This window comes from Brachyistius frenatus, unplaced genomic scaffold, assembly GCF_029030835.1.
Source record: "Brachyistius frenatus isolate BFR_SWC_R1_liver_20210118 unplaced genomic scaffold, ASM2903083v1 Contig_28, whole genome shotgun sequence".
NCBI lineage: Eukaryota > Metazoa > Chordata > Actinopteri > Embiotocidae > Brachyistius > Brachyistius frenatus.
In genome coordinates, this window is record NW_027210627.1 from 2,481,285 (window position 1) to 2,500,000 (window position 18,716).

At 39.9% G+C, this 18,716-nt stretch overlaps 1 protein-coding gene across 1 annotated transcript in view; it reads right to left on the reverse strand.

Moving 5' to 3' along the window:
• Window positions 1-18,716, reverse strand: part of tmeff2a (transmembrane protein with EGF-like and two follistatin-like domains 2a) — a 113,112-nt gene that overhangs the window by 55,955 nt on the left and 38,441 nt on the right. The window contains exon 3 of the mRNA XM_069698914.1: window positions 13,777-13,906. Coding sequence (XP_069555015.1) covers window positions 13,777-13,906 — 130 coding nt within the window. The remainder of the gene's footprint in view (window positions 1-13,776; window positions 13,907-18,716) is intronic.

Here is an 18,716-nt window from a genome sequence, read left to right on the forward strand (position 1 = left end):
ATAAAATACATTTTCTGATGGGACAAAAAAACATGTCTGCATTCTGAGTCTTCTTTGAGGTGTGTGAAGCACACGGTCGTTTGATCCAGACAAAAGTAACTCCTAAAGCAACCGGTTAAAGTCTGAATATAATTAATAAGGTGGAACTGCCTCCAAAATTAAAAGTGTAATGAATTTACTAGTAAATAAAATCCATCAAATTAATAAATGGAGTTTTTTGGACTGATATATATCTTTAATGGTCACAGAATAATTCACACAACACCTCGTTCATCGTACTATGCGATTTGGTTTGTGTGGTTAGAAGTAGTGTTGGGGTAGTTAGTGGCTGTATCAAATAATGGTAGATGTTGCAATCGATGTTTTGAATTCAATTTATATAGCGCCAAATCACAACACAGGTTACTTCATCCTTGCAACAGAACTTTACAGCATTATACAGAGGAACCCAACAATTCAACAATTCCCTTGTAAGGTTGGCAGGAAAAACTCCCCTTTAAGGGAGAAAAACCTCCAAAAGAGGGAAGGAAAAACTGTCTTTTAACAGGAAGAAACCTCAGACAGAATCAGGCTCAGAGGTGTGCGGCCATCTGCCTCGATGGGTTGAAGACACTGATGTTATCATCAGCACTGTATTGATATCAACCCATGAAGACTTTACAAAAAAATATTGGCAACAGGTCGAAATAAACATTTGTGCTGGTATGAAAAGCCGATAAAATTATGCTTTAACTACAATGTCTAACCCCTCTTGCGAGTTGCTATTTGCCATGATTGTAAGATTCCTCCTACTTTAATGGGCTTGGATGATGCTCTCCTTTATACAATTTTGTGTGAAAGAAAACATTACATCAAAATAAATGTGGGAAGTTTTACATACCGAAGTTGAAGTAGTTTTCTTTTTGCCCTGTGAATGTCTACATGTTCAAAATCATTGTACTTTATATCTGCATCATCAACTGGGCCATAATGATAATAGAGGGCCTAATAAAATTTAAATTTCCCTACAGGAGAGACTTGACGTTCCCTGCAATTAGGTGGAACCAAATATGTGCATATATCAACATCAGAAACAGGCCAAAAGAGTTGGAAAATATCAGCATATCTGGATCCAACATCATGCCCTGATGTACATGAATAGGAATAAAAGTAGCAAATAGACTGCATCAGTTTTCCCACAAACAAAGAATCTTCTCAGGATACCATCAATACAATGAATAATGCTATAATCTCTAAACGATTCAGCACACAGTGCCTTTAAAATACACCTAATAATCTAAAGGTTATGGATACGAATCCCCGTCGATAAAATGCACAATGCATTCTTATAGGGATGAGTCAGCATTACAACCCTCCAGTCTACCATCAGCCTGATTGTTAATACAGCTTTGATGCATATAGTGTTGGTGGTGTCTGGGTCTTTGGACAACTGTACCACCAGGAGCTGAAAGCAGCGTTACGGTGCAGCTCACTGGAGTAAAAAAAACAAAACAAAAAAAGGGATCATGATTAGTGATTTGTTCCTGTGTGGACAGATGAACGATACAGTGAGGGAGTAAGGAGTTACCCATAAATATTTTAAACTGATGCACTATCTGAAACAAGAGGGATCAGTGAGGCAGTAAAGCCACAGTCAGAACCGCAACACAAAGAACGGAAGAGTAAGGGGGAACGACAGATATTGTTACCTACAAGGCCACCAGTATCCTCAGGATTCCAGGTCAAAATGATTGGATTGAAAAGGTAAAGCCACTGAAAACATATTTAAACTGAACTTTAGTCATACATGGATACTCAAAATCGCAAGTTAAAATACCAGGATAAAAAAAACCAACCTGGCTTTTCACATGTTCCATAAGGAAGGAAAGGCAGTCTAAAACCAACTAGAAAATCTGCCATATTTTCACGTTTTGTACAAAAGGTTATATTTCCTTCCATTGAAGCAGTGTTCAGGTGACACACAGGGGATTTTAATCAAGTCATCAAGATGTTTGTTCAATTAAGTTAACCTGCAGCCACCTGTTATAAATAAGATTGTGCCAAGGAAAGCGTCAACAGCTGAATAAGTAGAATTGCGATAGTTGAAAACATGGCATCAGAGCTAAGTGAAAGTGTTAGAAGCCTTGGTAAGGAAAAAAAGAGGCTTTCTTTGAGTCACATCACTGAAGGTTTTTAAGGAGTGCATGGAGTTATATAAAATGCTTTGTGGAAACTAGCTCAATTGTATCCAAAACACGATCAGGCAGACCAAAAGTGAGGACACCAAAAGAACATCAATACATCGAGTTTTGTCCACTGAGAGATACAAAAGCATCATAGATACAGGATTAGCTAAATATAGAACACTAGACGCCACTCAGTAAAAGTTCTGTCAAAAGAAGGTAGTGGGAGACTCAGAGGACGGGTAGCATCTAAACCACATTCAAGAAAGGAAAGAAGGACAAACAATAAGGTGGGCTCAGTTGTACCAGAATTTCACAATGAATGAGGTAAAGAAATCCTATTTACTGAGGAATCCAAGTTTGAGAAGGATTTGAACAAACAGGAGAGAATGAAACCACAGCGTATCAAACTCGCAGTAAAAACATGCCGGAGGGAATAATAAAGTCAGGAGTTGGACACCCACATGAAACTGATTTCACCCTGAACAAGGAGAAGCAGCACTTGATTCTTCAGAGACATGCCTCACCTTCTGGTTTGCAACTTTAAATAAATAATTCATACTGAACTGGGATAATGAGTCCAAACACACCGTAAACTTCCACAGTAACCTGACCTCAACCCCAGCGAACATTTATGAAAGGGACTTGAAGACAGAGAGAGGCAAACGCTCCAGACAGCACATGAAGCTCTGTGGAACATTATCAAATCATGATTAACATTGAGGGCAGATTTTATTCAGCAATTCATGAACATTTATCAGAGATTCAACAATTAAATCAAATTGTTAAGATGATATTATTTGTATTTACAATAAAAAAAATAAAAAAAAATAGAAGCATCTTCAACAGGGCTTACAGATTTTGGACCACACTGTACAAACATCAATGAATATTAGAAAACGTTTCACATGAAAACTCCACAGAAAACCTTTTGATGTTGGAAAAAAAGAAAAAAGACCTCATTGAACATCATCTACAAAAAAAAAAAAAAAAAAATACAAAAAAAAAAATACCCTCCTCTGCTTTTCTCCCTTTTTAAATCTGTAGAATTTCCGTGACCTTGGAGCATGTGGGACACTAAATGTGCAGTGTTTCATGAAAAGGCTTAGCTGGAAGGATCAGGCTGGAGTTAGAAGGGGGTTCATTGGAGATCAATAAAAACCTTTAGTATCTGTGCAAGGGCATAGGTTTGAGGAGAAAAAGACTGGCATTAGAAAATAGAGCAAAATGGCAAGGGAGATCGGTACAGGCTTACATTTTTACCTGCTTGTCTGCCAAATAAAGGGTCACAAAGACGGGATACCACACAGTTTTAGTTTGTGAGAGGCGGAGGAGAGTGTGTAACAGAACAGAGAACGGGTGCGTCAATAGATGATAGAATTTTTTTTTTTTTAGTTTTAAAGAAATTGATTAGAAAAGAAGGGAAGCAGAAAAAAAGAGAACGCTCACAGGGGAACTGTCATTAACCTCACTGAGCATTGCAAGTAAACACACGCACACATCACGACCGACGTGCACACGAGAGCATTTTTCTACTCTAAATAACTCTTCAAGGGCTGAGGCAGTTGATATGATAGCTGTATGGTGGGCAGTTTTTTTTCATGCATCAAACGGTGTGTGGGTCCCGTTTATAAATGGTTTTCGATTGGTCTATCTTTGCTGTCAAACACATGATTGATTTTCCACGCGTAGCCTGTGACACAGACCAGTAGGCAGGACTACGTCATTCTTACAAAACCTTCAAATCCCTCAAATACATAACCAAATGTATGAAAAGACAACCCATGTGGGGGGGAATATTTGATTAAAAATCCAGTAGTTCACAGCGAAATTTCAAATCCCTACAATTTCATCCCGAGTGCTCAAACAAACTCAAACTCTAACAAACGCCACATAAAATTGGTATTTTAAAGTCATTTTCATTATTTAAATACTAAAACCAAAGGTGTTAGCCAGATAAAAAAAAAACTTCCAACCTACACAATTAGTATCAGGGATTCACAGTGATTTGAGCCACCTCAAGGGGTGACAAGTGAAACCTTTCTCATCTAAACCTCTAACATCCATGGTCTGGTGTTCTCTTTGCAATTACAGTGTGTGGTGTCATTATGCCAAGATCTAAAAAGCTCTCCTAAGGCCTTCAGGGAAATAAAAAAGGTTGTGGAGACCCATGAATCTGGCAAGAGAAAAAGATCTCCAAATTGTTTGAAAGAAATCCCTCCACTGCCAGGAAAAATCCTCTACAGGTGGCACAAATTGCAAACAACTGCCAGTGTTTTCCGGGGCTGGCCGCTGCAGCAAATTTTGTCATCACAGGGTTCGCAGGTAGCCGTAACTGTTGGTGTCAAAGTGCGGGCGTCTACAATCAGAGAGAGATTGCAGAAATTTGACCTGCGTGGGGAGGCGTGCCAGGGAAAAGCCTTTGCTGTCCAAAAAAGAGCCAAAAAGGCCAGTTTGCCAATGAGCATATAGGCAAAGACCAGGCCTGATCTGCACAGATGAGTGTGGCCACAGTAACAGAAGACATGATTGGTATTAACAAATGACACCTTTTCAAAACCTCATACCAACTGTGACATATGGTGGTGGAAATGTTATAGTTTTTTTTTCTCAGCTTGCACATATTGATTGACTTATGAATTGAGCATCATATCAAAGAGAGCTTGAAGCTAATGTGAGGCCATGAGTCTGGAAATGGAAGTTGAATCAGAAGTGGACCTTTGAACAGGATAGCGATACCGAGCACACAAGCAAATACCAGGGAATGGTTCAAAAAGCTAAAATGGAGGGTTGTGGATGGAATGATTGATTCAAAGTCGAGATATGAATCCCTTTGAAAGGTTGTGGAAAGGCCGTCTTGCAACTGAAGGAATTTGGCATTGAAAAGTGTTCAAAAATTTCAGCAAGTTGATGTCAGAGACTGCAACCAACAGTGAGGTCACCCATTGCTTTGTGAACGGCCCTTATGACGCCTCGAGATCAGATTTTGGCCGGCGCCATCTTGCTAGTTCGGGGAGGGTTGAAGCTGGAAGTGTCCATATATGGACGAGCTGGGGAGGAGCGAGCGGTGGATCTGACTTAATCTGACGATACTACGTCCCACCCACTAAAAACATGGCTTTTTTAAGCTTATTTTCTAATTAATGACAGGACTATTTTTTTATATGAATGACTAAAAAACGATGAAGAAGGAGCAGCTTTAGCTTGCGAAATCAAAATAACTCGTGGGGAATTTTTTTTTTTTTTTTTTTTACTTAGAATTTTATGAGACTCGTTGAATGGGAGTCTATGGAGACGGAGGCTCTTTGGAGCTTAAGCCACTTCCGCAGTGGCCTAAATTTTCAGACCCAGAAGCTACGTCTACTTTTATATGCAGTCAATGTGCAGAACATATACAAGACATTAATTTTGCTTAAGCTGAGAATACTAGCTTCTATTGTCAGGGGTATACTTACTTTTTCTCAGAGGGTTTTAACATCTATTGATAATTCTGTTGAATAAACAACGGAAGAAGCTAATCTTTCTCGTGTTTTTCAAGTATACCACCTTTATCTGCGGCTGCTGTATCAAATAGCAGCAAATATGTAAAAAAAAAAAAAAAAAAGGCAACAATTTCCATGGAACATAATCTTTTTTTGATATGGTTACAAGTGATTCAGCTGTATCTTTTATAAAACTGAATTATAAGTCTGAATTGACTTTCCACAAAACAAAAACAAACAAAAAACAAAAAAATATATATATATATTTGCAGCTTTAAGGTTAGAGTACCTGTCTTAGGGGGAATGTTGAAAATGTCTTTTGCACCTTTGAAATTGTGTTCCATCACAGCAGGAAACAAGGGTTTTTAATCTAGTGACCACAGGGGAGGATGCCAGGAATCAAAGAGAGCTTTCACTCTCTTACTAACCAAACAGCTTTCTAGATAGAAGAGTGTGCATTAAGCTGTGTGCACTTCATGTCGTGAGGTGGGAAGGGAGGTTGTGGAGGCTGAGGGTTAAATGGGCATGGAGCATGTCAAGACCTTGTTTTTACCAACAACCAACATGTTTCAGTTGTCTGACACCAACCATACCTTACCCATATTCTATCTGATCAAACCTCAATCTGTCATAATATATATATATTCTCAAATGTTATGTATTTCTCTGTAGTAAATAATCAGGACTATTGAAATCATGCTGGGTAGAGTTTAACACCCCAAACTTTTGTTAATCTGCTTAATTCGCCTTTAACTGAACCATGCATGTCCAAAGTGACAGGAGCTCAGTGAAAACCATTCACAGACACAAAAGTTCTTGACATATTTTGGTTTAATATTATGTATTCTTGTCCCTCACTGCAAGATGATGAGAGCAAAAATAGGTTTTCAGGGCCAATAACTATAATATAGCCACTATAGTTCAAGAGGGCAGGAATTTGAAGAAAAAAAAAATCCACTGGATTGGCGCTGAATGTAAAACAGTGTTAGAGAGTTTTGCAGAATCATCTGTATTTACATTCTGGCCCGGTGATAAGACTCACTTTAAGATAATATGTCTTTTGCCGCTCTGTAGCTCATCTGGACCTCTGACCTCGATGGAGGACAGCGAGCTAAAAGCTCTCCAGTGATCAATAATGTATTAGATTATCATTACTCAGTGTAATTACTTCAAATTCAGACAAATAATTAGAAATGACAAGGTTTTTTGGGTTTTTTTTTGTAGGCAGAGAATAAGTCGTTTATTGACGACTACTCCTGTACGGTATGCAAGATTACACTGACACCGTTGCGCTGATTCTAATGGTGTGATAACACAGAGAGCCCTTTTAAATCATCCACCATCATCATCATCAGCTCCTGTCATCTCCAAGTGCTCAGGCATTATTGCAGTCGCACAAAAATGGTGATTAAACGTGTCATCAACATTTTAAAGAAGCGTCGGTCAAACCCTCTTCTCGCCTCTCCGTCTAATGACTTCCTGAAAGTTATGCGGTTCACTCTGTGAAGTGAGTTGGAAAATGCCATGTTATCCCTTGCATTAGCCTAACCTGTTTTTCCTTTGGGAAAAACCAGACTGCTGGGTTTGTTTCGCTTCGCTAAGCTAATGCTTAACTGCTCCTCACTGCGCTGGGCGAGCACCTGATTCTTACTGGGGAGTGGTGCCATCCTGTGCAAATCAGCTTTCACTGGCTTTATGCTGCCGAGAGCTCTTCCTTTTATCGGCTATTAAAATCAGGACTTCCTTATCTGTTGGTGACATGAAGGTCATAAAGACTGCAATGAACTGGAGTATAAGAAGTTGAAATGAGCTTTTTCCCCAGACGAATGTTTTCACTGAAAAAAATTCAAATAGCCCACTGTGTAAGATGTCAAAAAAAAAAAAAAAAGACTTTGGCACACTTTTCTACCCGTGCTTTTTTTTCTGGGACCAAAAAAAAAATAATACAAGGCAACGGTATTGAATTATGTTTGCCTTTGTCTCGGTGTCATCACTTAGCGTGAAACTCGCACCTCAGCAGGCCTTCTGTTTACTGTTCGGAAAGACAGCAGATCCTAACGTCTGGCCTCTTGGCCTCGGCGGCACCCAAGAGGCTTAGTGAGAGCACGCGAAGCCGTGAGGCGGCCGGGGAGGGATGCCGGGGGTCTGTCGTCCGCAGCAAACACACGAGAAGGGATCCGGTGATGTGACGGGAACAGTGACGAACACGCTTCAAACCACCCTTAAAGCCATTTTTAGTTCCAGTTCAGCGGTTGACAACGGTGGCGGTAACACCATCAAATTCGACAAATTAAAAGCACAGCAGACAAGGCAGCGACTGGGAGGTGTCAACACATCTGGATTCCTTAAATCCAACTCGATATGAAGCATCGAGTACATTATCAAAAAAAACAAACAACCACACGTTTTAAACTGTACGGCAACGTTCAAAGAGATCTCTGAAAACACAGACACTCAATTGCGTTCTAAAAACAAAAAATAACAGAACATTGCAACAATAATGTTGCCCTCAGGTCTACGGCCTGCTTTAGCTTCTTTCCCATCGAAGACTTGTTTCCTGATATCTCTCACAGCAGCAAAGGAAACAAGTGTTGGCACAGGCGAGCCGACACACATATATCCATTATACTGTGGACTGTTTGCTGCTAATGGGATTTCGGAAGATGGAAATGGAAAGGAGGACAGGCAGAGACTGAAAGAGTTGCAGAACAAGAGCGAGAAAGACGGTTTTGTTGCAGCGCATGTGCGGCAGAGCGCTTCAGATGCTTGAATTCTTTACCATTAGTCGCTGATATCCCTGGTATTCATGGTATTTTTAACATCTCACGCTGCTGCACTCATTTTAAGTTAGCTTTTCTGAAAGTAAATGAGAAAAAAAAATGTTTTGAGTGTAGAGGAGAGCAGGGAGGAAACGCTTCAGAAGTGGCTGCCTACCATGCTTTTCCACATGAAAGGCTCGTGTGTAACGAAGTTATATAAGAAATATCCCACACAGCCGAGGGCATCTTAGCGAGGGCCACGGAGGAGTTAAGCTACCAGGGACACCAGCACGAAGGACTCCGACAAAAGCCAAGGAGTGAAACATTGTTTTGAATTCTGAGCATAATAAATAAAACTACTGTATCATTTAGCAATGTTTGGATGCGAATGGTTTTGGCCACTCCCGCAGTTGGAAGTGCTAATGTAGTTTGTCAGTAATTGTGCCGAAATAGGAGAGATTGTTTCTCAAACTAAATAAAAACAGCACATTTCGGAAACACAAAACTGCTCAGCTGGCTATGTGTTGTTGTAACCAAGATATCCGCTGAAAAAAAGAGATTGATGGACTCGTGTATTTTTAAGATATTAGCACCGTGTCAAGCGTTCGAACCAAACCGGTCAAGCTTGCCACCGCTAGGATTTAAAGTGCGTGACCGTCAGTGGCGGTGCTGTCATCATAGACTGTATATAAAAGTGGAGCGTAGCTTTCGGGTTTAAAACAATGCGGCTGATGCGGAAGTGCCTTAAGCTCCGATACCACCGAGTGCCACTGGGGGTTGGCTCCAAAAAGCCTCCGGCTCCATAGACTTACATTCAACTTCTCTCGTGGAATTCAAAGACAGTAAATTGTTTTTCATATATGTCTCTGCCCTGATTATGTAGATATTTCAGGTTGAAATTTCAAAAATAGTCAAAGGCTTAAGGAGTTAACATGGGAAAGAAGGGCCACATTTACTGGACCCAGGTTATTGTGCTACGTAACTGCCCACAGCAAGGTCATTTATTCAACTTTTAAATGAACAACAAGCATTTGTAACACCTTCTTTATGATATGTTTGTGACATCTGAGATTCCATTACTTTAAATTAACTATTCAGAATTGATCATTCTATACATTTCTGTAGCAGTAATTTAATAAAAACTTGACTGATGGTCAATCACTTACATGCATAATGAATGCAGATGCTTGAACACAGGGTACGAGTCAACACGTGTTTTAATTAGTATGAAAATGAACATGATATGGTCTTTTCTGTCACCCAGTTAAATACAAATTTGGGAGCAAAACAATAAATGAGTAAGTTTTGTGTTTTAGAAGAATGCTGCTCCTCCTTCTGATACTTTTCACAGTCCTGAAAATTCTGCACCAGAAAGTTAACTAAAATGAACGTAGTTTGCATTTTGTTTCCAGTTATTTGTTCTTAAAAGCTTTATATCCCAAGACAGTTGGTCAGTCACATCAATATTATAAAAAAAGATAAGGCACTTTCACTCAGTCTGTGTGCTTTCACTAATTATGTTAGTCTTTTATTATTATTTTTTGTCTGTGGGCCACTGCTGCATAAATTTGGGGTTTTACACATTTCTCTTTCATTTCTTTGTTTGTCTCAAGGGATCAGAACATCATTTTAATACTGACTGAGAGGGCACCTTATTTAATTCATGTTTCATTTTACTGTTTCGCCCCCAATATATCACCGCTCTTCATCCAGATGTAACCACAAACTAGACCAGAAGCTAGAAGTCTCAAAATAGCACAATTTGCGAGCAGAATTAAAGCCGCTAATAGAAAAAAGTGTGGTTTTGTAATAAATCAAGACTCTGCTAACTCACTTCTGAGATGGTACATTTGTTTACCGTGACTTTGTTCAGGATTAATGTCAGAATAAAGTGTTTGTCTGAAAATACCGAAGGGCGAATATAGAAGCACTATTTTCATCTGTCAGAAGACTGCGTCACAAACAACATCCTTGTCGGGATCCTGAATTAACTTCTCAAAAGTGCTACTTGTTTTGTGGAAGAAAGGCATCTTTATGCCATTCTCTTCCAAAAAGATACAGAAATTCATCTCACACACACTGACTAACACGCATCACATGGTTTCAGAAGGATCTCACACACGCATCCAACAAACAAGCACTTCATAGAGAGGCTGGAGATTTTCATGTGACCGTTCACAGCCCTGCTTCCTGTGAACACAAACACCACCGCTGTTGCTGCAGAAACATTTCCACCTCAGTCTCCACATGTTCCCTCTGCTGAGCTGTGCCCATTCAAGGGGCTCTTTAATGGACTTCTGCTGGCTGCCTGTCAGCGAGGGTAACTGAGTCAGCGACTGCTCAACTTGAGCCAGCATTACTATCTTGGCTTAAGCAGTGATTCACACACACGTCTAAAAAAAAAACCCCGCCAGCGTCACCTTGCCAGTAAATTCATTCATTCACAACTAAGCACATTATTCAGAACATGACTCACTAATTGATAGATTCCTCTGTGGGCGTCGCTGCTTTTTCTCAAGTATATGCACATCCATTTAAATTTGTCATCATATATTTCAATTCATTACACAGGTCAAACCCAATTACACATGTTCGGATTAAATAAAAAGCAAATAGGAAAAAAAAAAATCACAGCCCGCATTTCTTTTTTAATACGAATAGACATTTTACAGACTGATTGCATGAAGAAAAAACGACCACAGACCAAAAATAAATGTTTGTTATGTAAAAATACATTCAATTAAAATGTCAAATTAAAAAAAAAAAAATTGTTAAGAATAATAAACAATCTGCATAATAGTAATCTTTTTTTTTTTTTTTGGTACAACTTCCAAACACACTCCTCTAGTTTAGAGGAATTTCACCGAGCCTGGAGAGACAGTCTAATAACATCTCAAAAAGCTGTTTGTAATGCCAGAACTGCCTGTTATTCATCATTAAAAGAGAAAAACAAGAACAACTCCGGGTTTCTTTTCAACAATGTCCAGACTGACTGCACTGTTGAGCCCTGTATTCCTTTATATCTCAGTAGGAATGACTTCATGAACTTCTTTACAACTAAACTGGCTACTAAAAGAGGAAGAACATATTCACATGCTCTCTCTTGCACTGTACGCATTTCCAATTTGGGCCTGTTGCTCTATTTTTTTCTGGTATTATCCAAATTCTTACTTTTATTGTTTTTATGATCTTTGTCTTTCACAAAAATCTTTTCCAAAATGCATAAAATTCCACTTTAGTTGTACATATCTGGCTTCTTTTGTGTTTCTTTATATTTTTCTAATAAAATTTAAAAAAAATCAAGTTATATATTTTTTATTGTCTGTGAAGTTTATAGGACCATGCTATACATGGTGATACTACACTCATAATGTAATTATTGTTCAGAAATTATTGTAAAAAAACAGCCATCTTGCCAATATTTTCTCATGTTAGTTTGCCTTTGCCTTTGCCTCTGCCTCGATCTCATTTTCACTGGCAGTAAATAACATAAGACATAGGCCAATTTCATTTAATAGAAAAACATAACAGCATTATGCCGCACATTGCCTTAAAACACTAGTTATGTACTTTTTAGATGCACAAAAATTACAGTTCGTAGTCATTATCTTCAGGATTGTACAGCACCTGAAAAGAAGCTGCAGACCAAGAAGTATGATCAAAGAGACGAGGTCAAAACATTGTTGCCTTTATGGCGGGACTTTTAATTCAGAATGAGGGCTTTTATTCTGAAACGGACACAGGAAGTGAGGGCAATGGGCTGGCCAATGGCGACTTCCTCAGTGAGTCACGGTGTAACTTTGATCACCAAGTCAATAATTTACTCAGTCAGTGACAGACGTGTTTACAGGGTTGGCCCTGTTGTTACAGTCTAGTCAAAAACAGTGCTGCGTTCTCAAAGCTACTGCTCTCAACATAGATAATGAACTGCCTGACCTTTTCCACCTCATAACACCCACTCAGCCACTTAAACACCAAACTATATCAGAAAACCGTAATCCCAACTGTGTCCAAAAATTAAATCAAATGCTGTTCTGTTTTCATTTTCAATATCAATAAAGCAGGAAATCTATATATAAAAAAACCCCACTTATTTCTTTCTGCTGACCTTCCATATGTATATATATATACACACCCGATAGAAACACTATTTTTATACAGTGAATTTCTGCTGTCAATCATCGTGGGGAAGACAGCTTGTCGGAGAGAGGACTCCACTCCTGTGTGCTGCTGACTGACAGACAGACAGTTGCCTTTGAGCACAGATGCTGCTAACATGTTGCTTTTAATGTGGATTCTCAGTAATGACAACATGCTAACATGTTCAAAAATGTGTAAATATGCTGAAGAAGGTACAATGTTTAGCATGCTTACGTTTTCTAATTAGTCCAATAAATACCTGCACAGTGAGGCTGATTTGAATGGGTTTAGTGGTCTTAAAAAAAATAGCATTAGACAATTCACTTAACCCTTGTAGAATTAATTCAAATACTCTTTCAAAAAAGACAATAGAGTAAAAATTTTTTTCCACACAATCCAGAAAAACATGAAATGGCCATCAGGATGATGTGTGATTCAGTCATTCAATTTTCTGCTTTGTTGAGCATGCCTCGTGGAAACAGCGTTACAGTAACTACCTATGACAATTTGGCAAGTATTTATATTCTATGGCTTTTGACATTCATTTAAGCGTTATATAACCGAAGGTCAGAGCTGTCGAGATTTCTTTTACTTTCTGTTAAACACACTGAATTTAAATGAGACGGTATAATTAACAATCTGCCTGCTTAACAGGCCTCTTGGTCACATGCCGTCTTCATTTTCTTCCGTGAGGACACGGGTTGGCTATGATGAAAGCCTCATCTCTTCGCCGAGAATACTTCGCTGTCATTGTCTTGTGCTCGTTACATTAAACTTGGGGGGAATTACATCACCCTGTAACCCCTCGATTTTTTTTCCATCGTGTAGTTTTTTGTAATTCCTTTGAAGTGAAGCATCACCCGGTAATTACTGAATCCCATCTGCTAGAAGCATAATTCATATATTGATGAGTATAATATGCAAGCCTGTAAATTGTACTATTGTATAAACAGTGTTAAAATTGGATTAGGTTTACATTTTTAGCATCTGAGCTTTACATTTGCTCTTGCTCGCTTTCATATGCAAGCGTACGCACAGTTGCAGCAAGAAGCCAGAGTGTTGCCTCGAGTATTTTATATTTGCACAGGCCTGTTTATGCGTATGTTCGGTGTGTACTCCATCGGTGTGTTGGCATCAGAGCTCCACCGCATATGTGTGTGCGCGCTTGCTTGTGTATGTGTATGTGTATGTGTATGTGTATGTGTATGTGTTTGTGTAGGTAAAGGTACGTACCAGCAGGACAGTCCCCTTCTGACATAATAAGTACTTCAGACTGCTGTTTGCAGGCATCCCTGCGCAGGAAACACTCGTTCTGGTAGTTCTTATTGTTGGAGCCGCAGACTGGGGCATAATCATTGTTGCACTGCAAGGAGGAGAGGAGAAAACAGGTAAGAAGAGGAGCACAGAGAGGGAAGGAGGTCAAATTATGGTCATCTAAAAGAAAAAAAAAAAAGAGTGTGTGACCTCAAATACATTTTCAGAACTCTGAACAGATTGAACACTTTTTAGTCTTAAAACTGTTCACCCAAACACCCACATTGCTCACATCACTCTTTGCTACCAAGTCATATAGTGAACTGAAACTGACCAACAACTTTGTGCAGACAGTTTCGCAGCAGCACAAGAGGGCCGTTTTGGACAGGTATCATTCCAGGTGGAAAGATGTGGTTTTATATTCAACACCTACTTATCCAAATGAGTGGAGGACAGCTCAGACGACTATTTCTTCATTCACATGTCATTTTCAGGGTGTAAATAATCACTTCTTTTTGTAGGTTTTCTTCTGTTAAACCCACTGTCTTTAAGTCAACTTCATGACTCAAGTTATTGGCCCATATCTACAACAACACTAGCTGGACTTTTTAAGCCAGTATACAGCAGAATTGACCAAACTTCAACCATGACGTGCACCAGTGAACTACCTGACGAGCCTCTATCACAGGACTAATATACTGGAGGTCCCTCCCACAAGGATAAACCAGAAATGGTCCATTATCAATTAAGACATTTAATTAATATTTCTGTGATTTCCTGTTTGACAGTCTGGACTTTCAAGCTGGTGGAGACACAGAGAGGAGCACAAACATTTGGTAACAAAAATGTATGAAGAAAAAGGAATTTGAATGTTTGTGACCAATGTGTAGTTGTTTCTTTAACGTGTATATGAAAACCTTATGCATCATGAAACGACTGAAGGGACCAGAACTGTTTGCCAGCTAGGCTAACATGCTAAAACCCATGTGCTCCATTACACTTCACTGCTAACGTAAACTTAGCCAAGGAGGCTAAGGTCACACACTATAATAAAGAATAAAAACTAACCCAACAACTTTTTTTTCTGGGCTAAATGGTACAAAGTAAAAGAACAGGAAGTTGTAGTGCGTTGTAGCCAACCTACTGTAGTAATCCATGTTATGGCAAGGGAATAAAAAAGTAAATATCCATCATTATTTTAGGATATTAAGGTCAGTCAGTCCTGTAAATATCAAGAGCTTTGAGAGCTTCTTAAAGTGCAGTTGCAACGGTACCTCAGATTAGAAGCTGACATACTAATGTTTCCCAAAGTTCAATCAGCAAACACGACTCGACATCAACTGTTCCTCAACAGTCTGCAATGACCTCAGGTTTGTTCCTATTCTCCCAACAGGACAGTGACCCTAAAGCACACCTCCGGGCTATGAAAGGGCTCCACAATCACCATACCCGAATGGAAATGAGGTGGTCTGGGATGAGTTGGGCCTGAGTCGAAAGGAAAAGCAACCAGCAAGTGCTCATCATGTGTGGAAGCTTCTTCAAGACATTCGGAAACCAACTTTAGGTGAGCACCTAAATGTAAAGTGTGCAAAATCAAAAAATACACAACCTATTTTGCTTTGGTTATACTTTTGTATTTGAGACATAAATCAAAATATGTTGTTTGTTGGTTCTGATGATTCTTTGGTTTTGTTAAAATGAATTAAAACTGCTTGGATGACTAGCTGTGTTCAAGCGTCCGTGTGGTACTGCACGTACAGCAATTAAAACTAGCTAAAAAATAAATAAAGATACAAGCCATATTAAATAACATCTTGTAGTTTGATAGATTTTATAAATTAGTGTTGATATTGACAAACTTTCAGTTTGGTGCAGGAGTTTAAATAAAGGTGCATGCGTTGTTTTGTTCACGAGTTCATCACTGGCTTTCCACATTCATTCCTGAGGAATTATCATTCCTGAGGCACAGCTGGATGTGTGCTGTCAGCATTGTATTTAATTATGAATTGATTCATAATCACAACCAGCTGGAAATGTCACATTTGCAATACTTGAAAGACATTTTACTATTAATTAGAAAATACAAACAGATTCTTTGTTCTTTTATATTTAATATATATTTTAATGTTAACAAGGAGATTTGAAAAAAATTAAAAATATTCAGGGTCCTTTGCTTAAAGCAGGAAAATGCAAACACTAAAGAAAATGGTGCTTCTCATAATCCTGATGTTTCTATTTAGATTTTTCATTAAATTAGGCAGTACAGATTTTTTTAATCGGTCGTATTCGTACAGGATACATCTTCTGAAAATATAGCTGGCATTTACTGCTGCTCACCTCTTGTTGCTCCACTGGAGCAGTAGGAGGTTAAGTGACTTGCTCAAGGGCACTCAGCAGAATAGCTGCTAAGGCACAGGAGAACATTACTCATTCATTTCCCCGCATGGTTTGTTGGCTACGGAACAAGTCGAGATTTTTCAGATGACTGATGGCACTAGAGGGACGGGTCATAGTTTTCTCTTTTTTTGTTGTTTTATTTTAGCTATGGAGGAGAGATATTCATTTGATTTGATATTGATTCGCTGCTGATACACCGCAGGAATAACAAATGTGATTATTCAATTGAGAAGTATCGCCCGCTATTCCCGGAGAGAAAGATCAGCTACCAGAGGGTCCAGAGAAATTGTTACTTCGCAGTCACAGCCCATCAGCCGATTAAATGTAAAAAGTGCTGAAAAATGGTGTATGTGTGAAAATGTGTTCCTGCTGGGGTGTGACATCACAAGGACAAGGGGCTGACTGGATTGGCCCCACAGGAACAAAGGCGAAGGAACTCATGGCTCTTTGTCTCCACTTCTGTTCTAAGTCTCAAATGGATTGACCTGGAATCTTTTCTCTCTGGGCTAAACCATCTGCCTGTGTCCTCTAATAACACTACATGACTCTCACAAAAGGACATAAGTATACAAAGGCATCCACTCTCTGCTCGCTCAGAGGTTCTGATACGCAGAACTCTCTTCTGAATCGGGGTTAGCGAACATAGACGAATGTCCTAATCAGAAACAGAGTTGGTGAGATCAAATGTGCCGGATGATGAATATGTGGCCATAATAAATACAAAGCTAGCTTTTTTATAATTGCTCAAATATTGATAGCAGAATCTTTGGTAGCGCCGCTTTGGTTCCAATTGGTATCGAATTTCGAAACCCCGTCTTACCCGTATGTCCTCCAGAGGATACCGTGTCATTGTCACGTTTTGCCTCGTCTGGGTGTGAAAAATACACGCATGTAGGACCTGTGTTGAACAGGGAGGTCATTGGACAAAGTCAGGGAAGGCTGGTAGGTCGAGGGTGGAGGACTTCCACTCAGGAGATCAGAGGAAAATTACACAGATTTATTTTCCTTACCAAGTAGTTTCTGTGCCTAACTGGAACCTTACTTTTAATGCCGAGGCGAGGCAAAAACGTGACACTGATGCCCATCTGTCTTGTTGTGGACGAACGGGCGTATTACACACGTTGGCGTAACACCAAGTTGCAACAGAGTAGATGAAGGAAACAGCAATGTTTACACTAAGAAAACCGAGTTTAAAAATGGTCGCCAAATAGGTAAACTGTAAATCTTTAACCCTGTGTCAGGAATCCATTTAACAAATTAACTCAAATTTAAGGACAACAAGTGAGGCTATATTTACCCTCAGGATGCATTAAAAGCACAGCATATGTGATCACAGAGAGCAGAAAGAGCGAAACAGAGGAGCAACCAGCTGAGACTCGGAGAAGCCAGGCTGTCCCACTCCTTACCTCGAAGAGTTTTGTTGTTTGCGAACAAAGAAAAAAAAACAGAAATTCAGCAATTCTCCCATCATTCAGGTGATTGAGTATGAAAGACCTGAAAGGGGCCTGAAAACGCTAGTATGAGCACTGAAACAGCATCTCAAATTCAGCTGGCTTGGTATTGATGGCACATGATACGCACACGCGCACGCACACACAAGATCTGATAGCCACAAGGAGAAGTGCAAAAAATAACCATGGCATTGATTCAGGAACCCAAGAGCATTATAACGATCAAGTGTGAACACTGTTTTTAACAAGCTGAAGGGGGAGGTGGGGTGTGTGTGTGTGTGTGTGTGTGTGTGTGTGTGTGTGTGTGTGTGTGTGTGTGTGGGAGGTGGGGTGGGGGCGGGGGCGGGGGGGGGGCACTAGAATACACACAAAAGACAGTAAAAGGAGGAGGAGTAGAGGAGGGGAAAGAGAAACTGCACACTGGGTCTTGATCAAAGGGATCGGGAATGCAGGAAGGAAAGAGGCTGTGGAGAAGACCAGAGACAAAAAACGATGAGTGAAATTGGGCTAACTGGGGGGGGGGGGGGGGTTGTTGGTGGAAATGGATGGCTGAGACAGAAGGAGACTGAGGGGTAAATGAAAGTAAAAGGGAAATACAGAAGTGAGATGCGGACGGGCCAGAAAGAGAGCGAAAGAGAGAGGGAGGGAGGGAGTGACAGAGCCCTGGCTCAACAAACTTGGCAAGATAAAAAAGAACCACAGCGCCTGAAGACACCCAGGCATGGAGGGGGAGGGGGGAGGGAGGGGGCATCGTGAAATAAAAAAATATATGAAAGAGAAGAAGAAATGGGGACATAGACACAGAGAGGAAGAAGGATAAAAAAAAAAAAAAAAAAATCCCCTCAAAGGAGAGCTGGGGAGAGAATGAAAAAATGGCAACCCCACAAAGGCGCTTGGAATAGCTTACTGCAGGGCCAGTGCTTTTTTTTTTTTTTGTCATCCCCTATCATTCCCCTTTTTGCCTCCCACCCCTCACTCTCCCACACTCGCTCCCATCTGGCTAGGGCTTGTTGTCCTTAACCTGGGGACTCTCGCTTTATGCCAGGCGTGATGCAACGGAAGGGAAAGCTG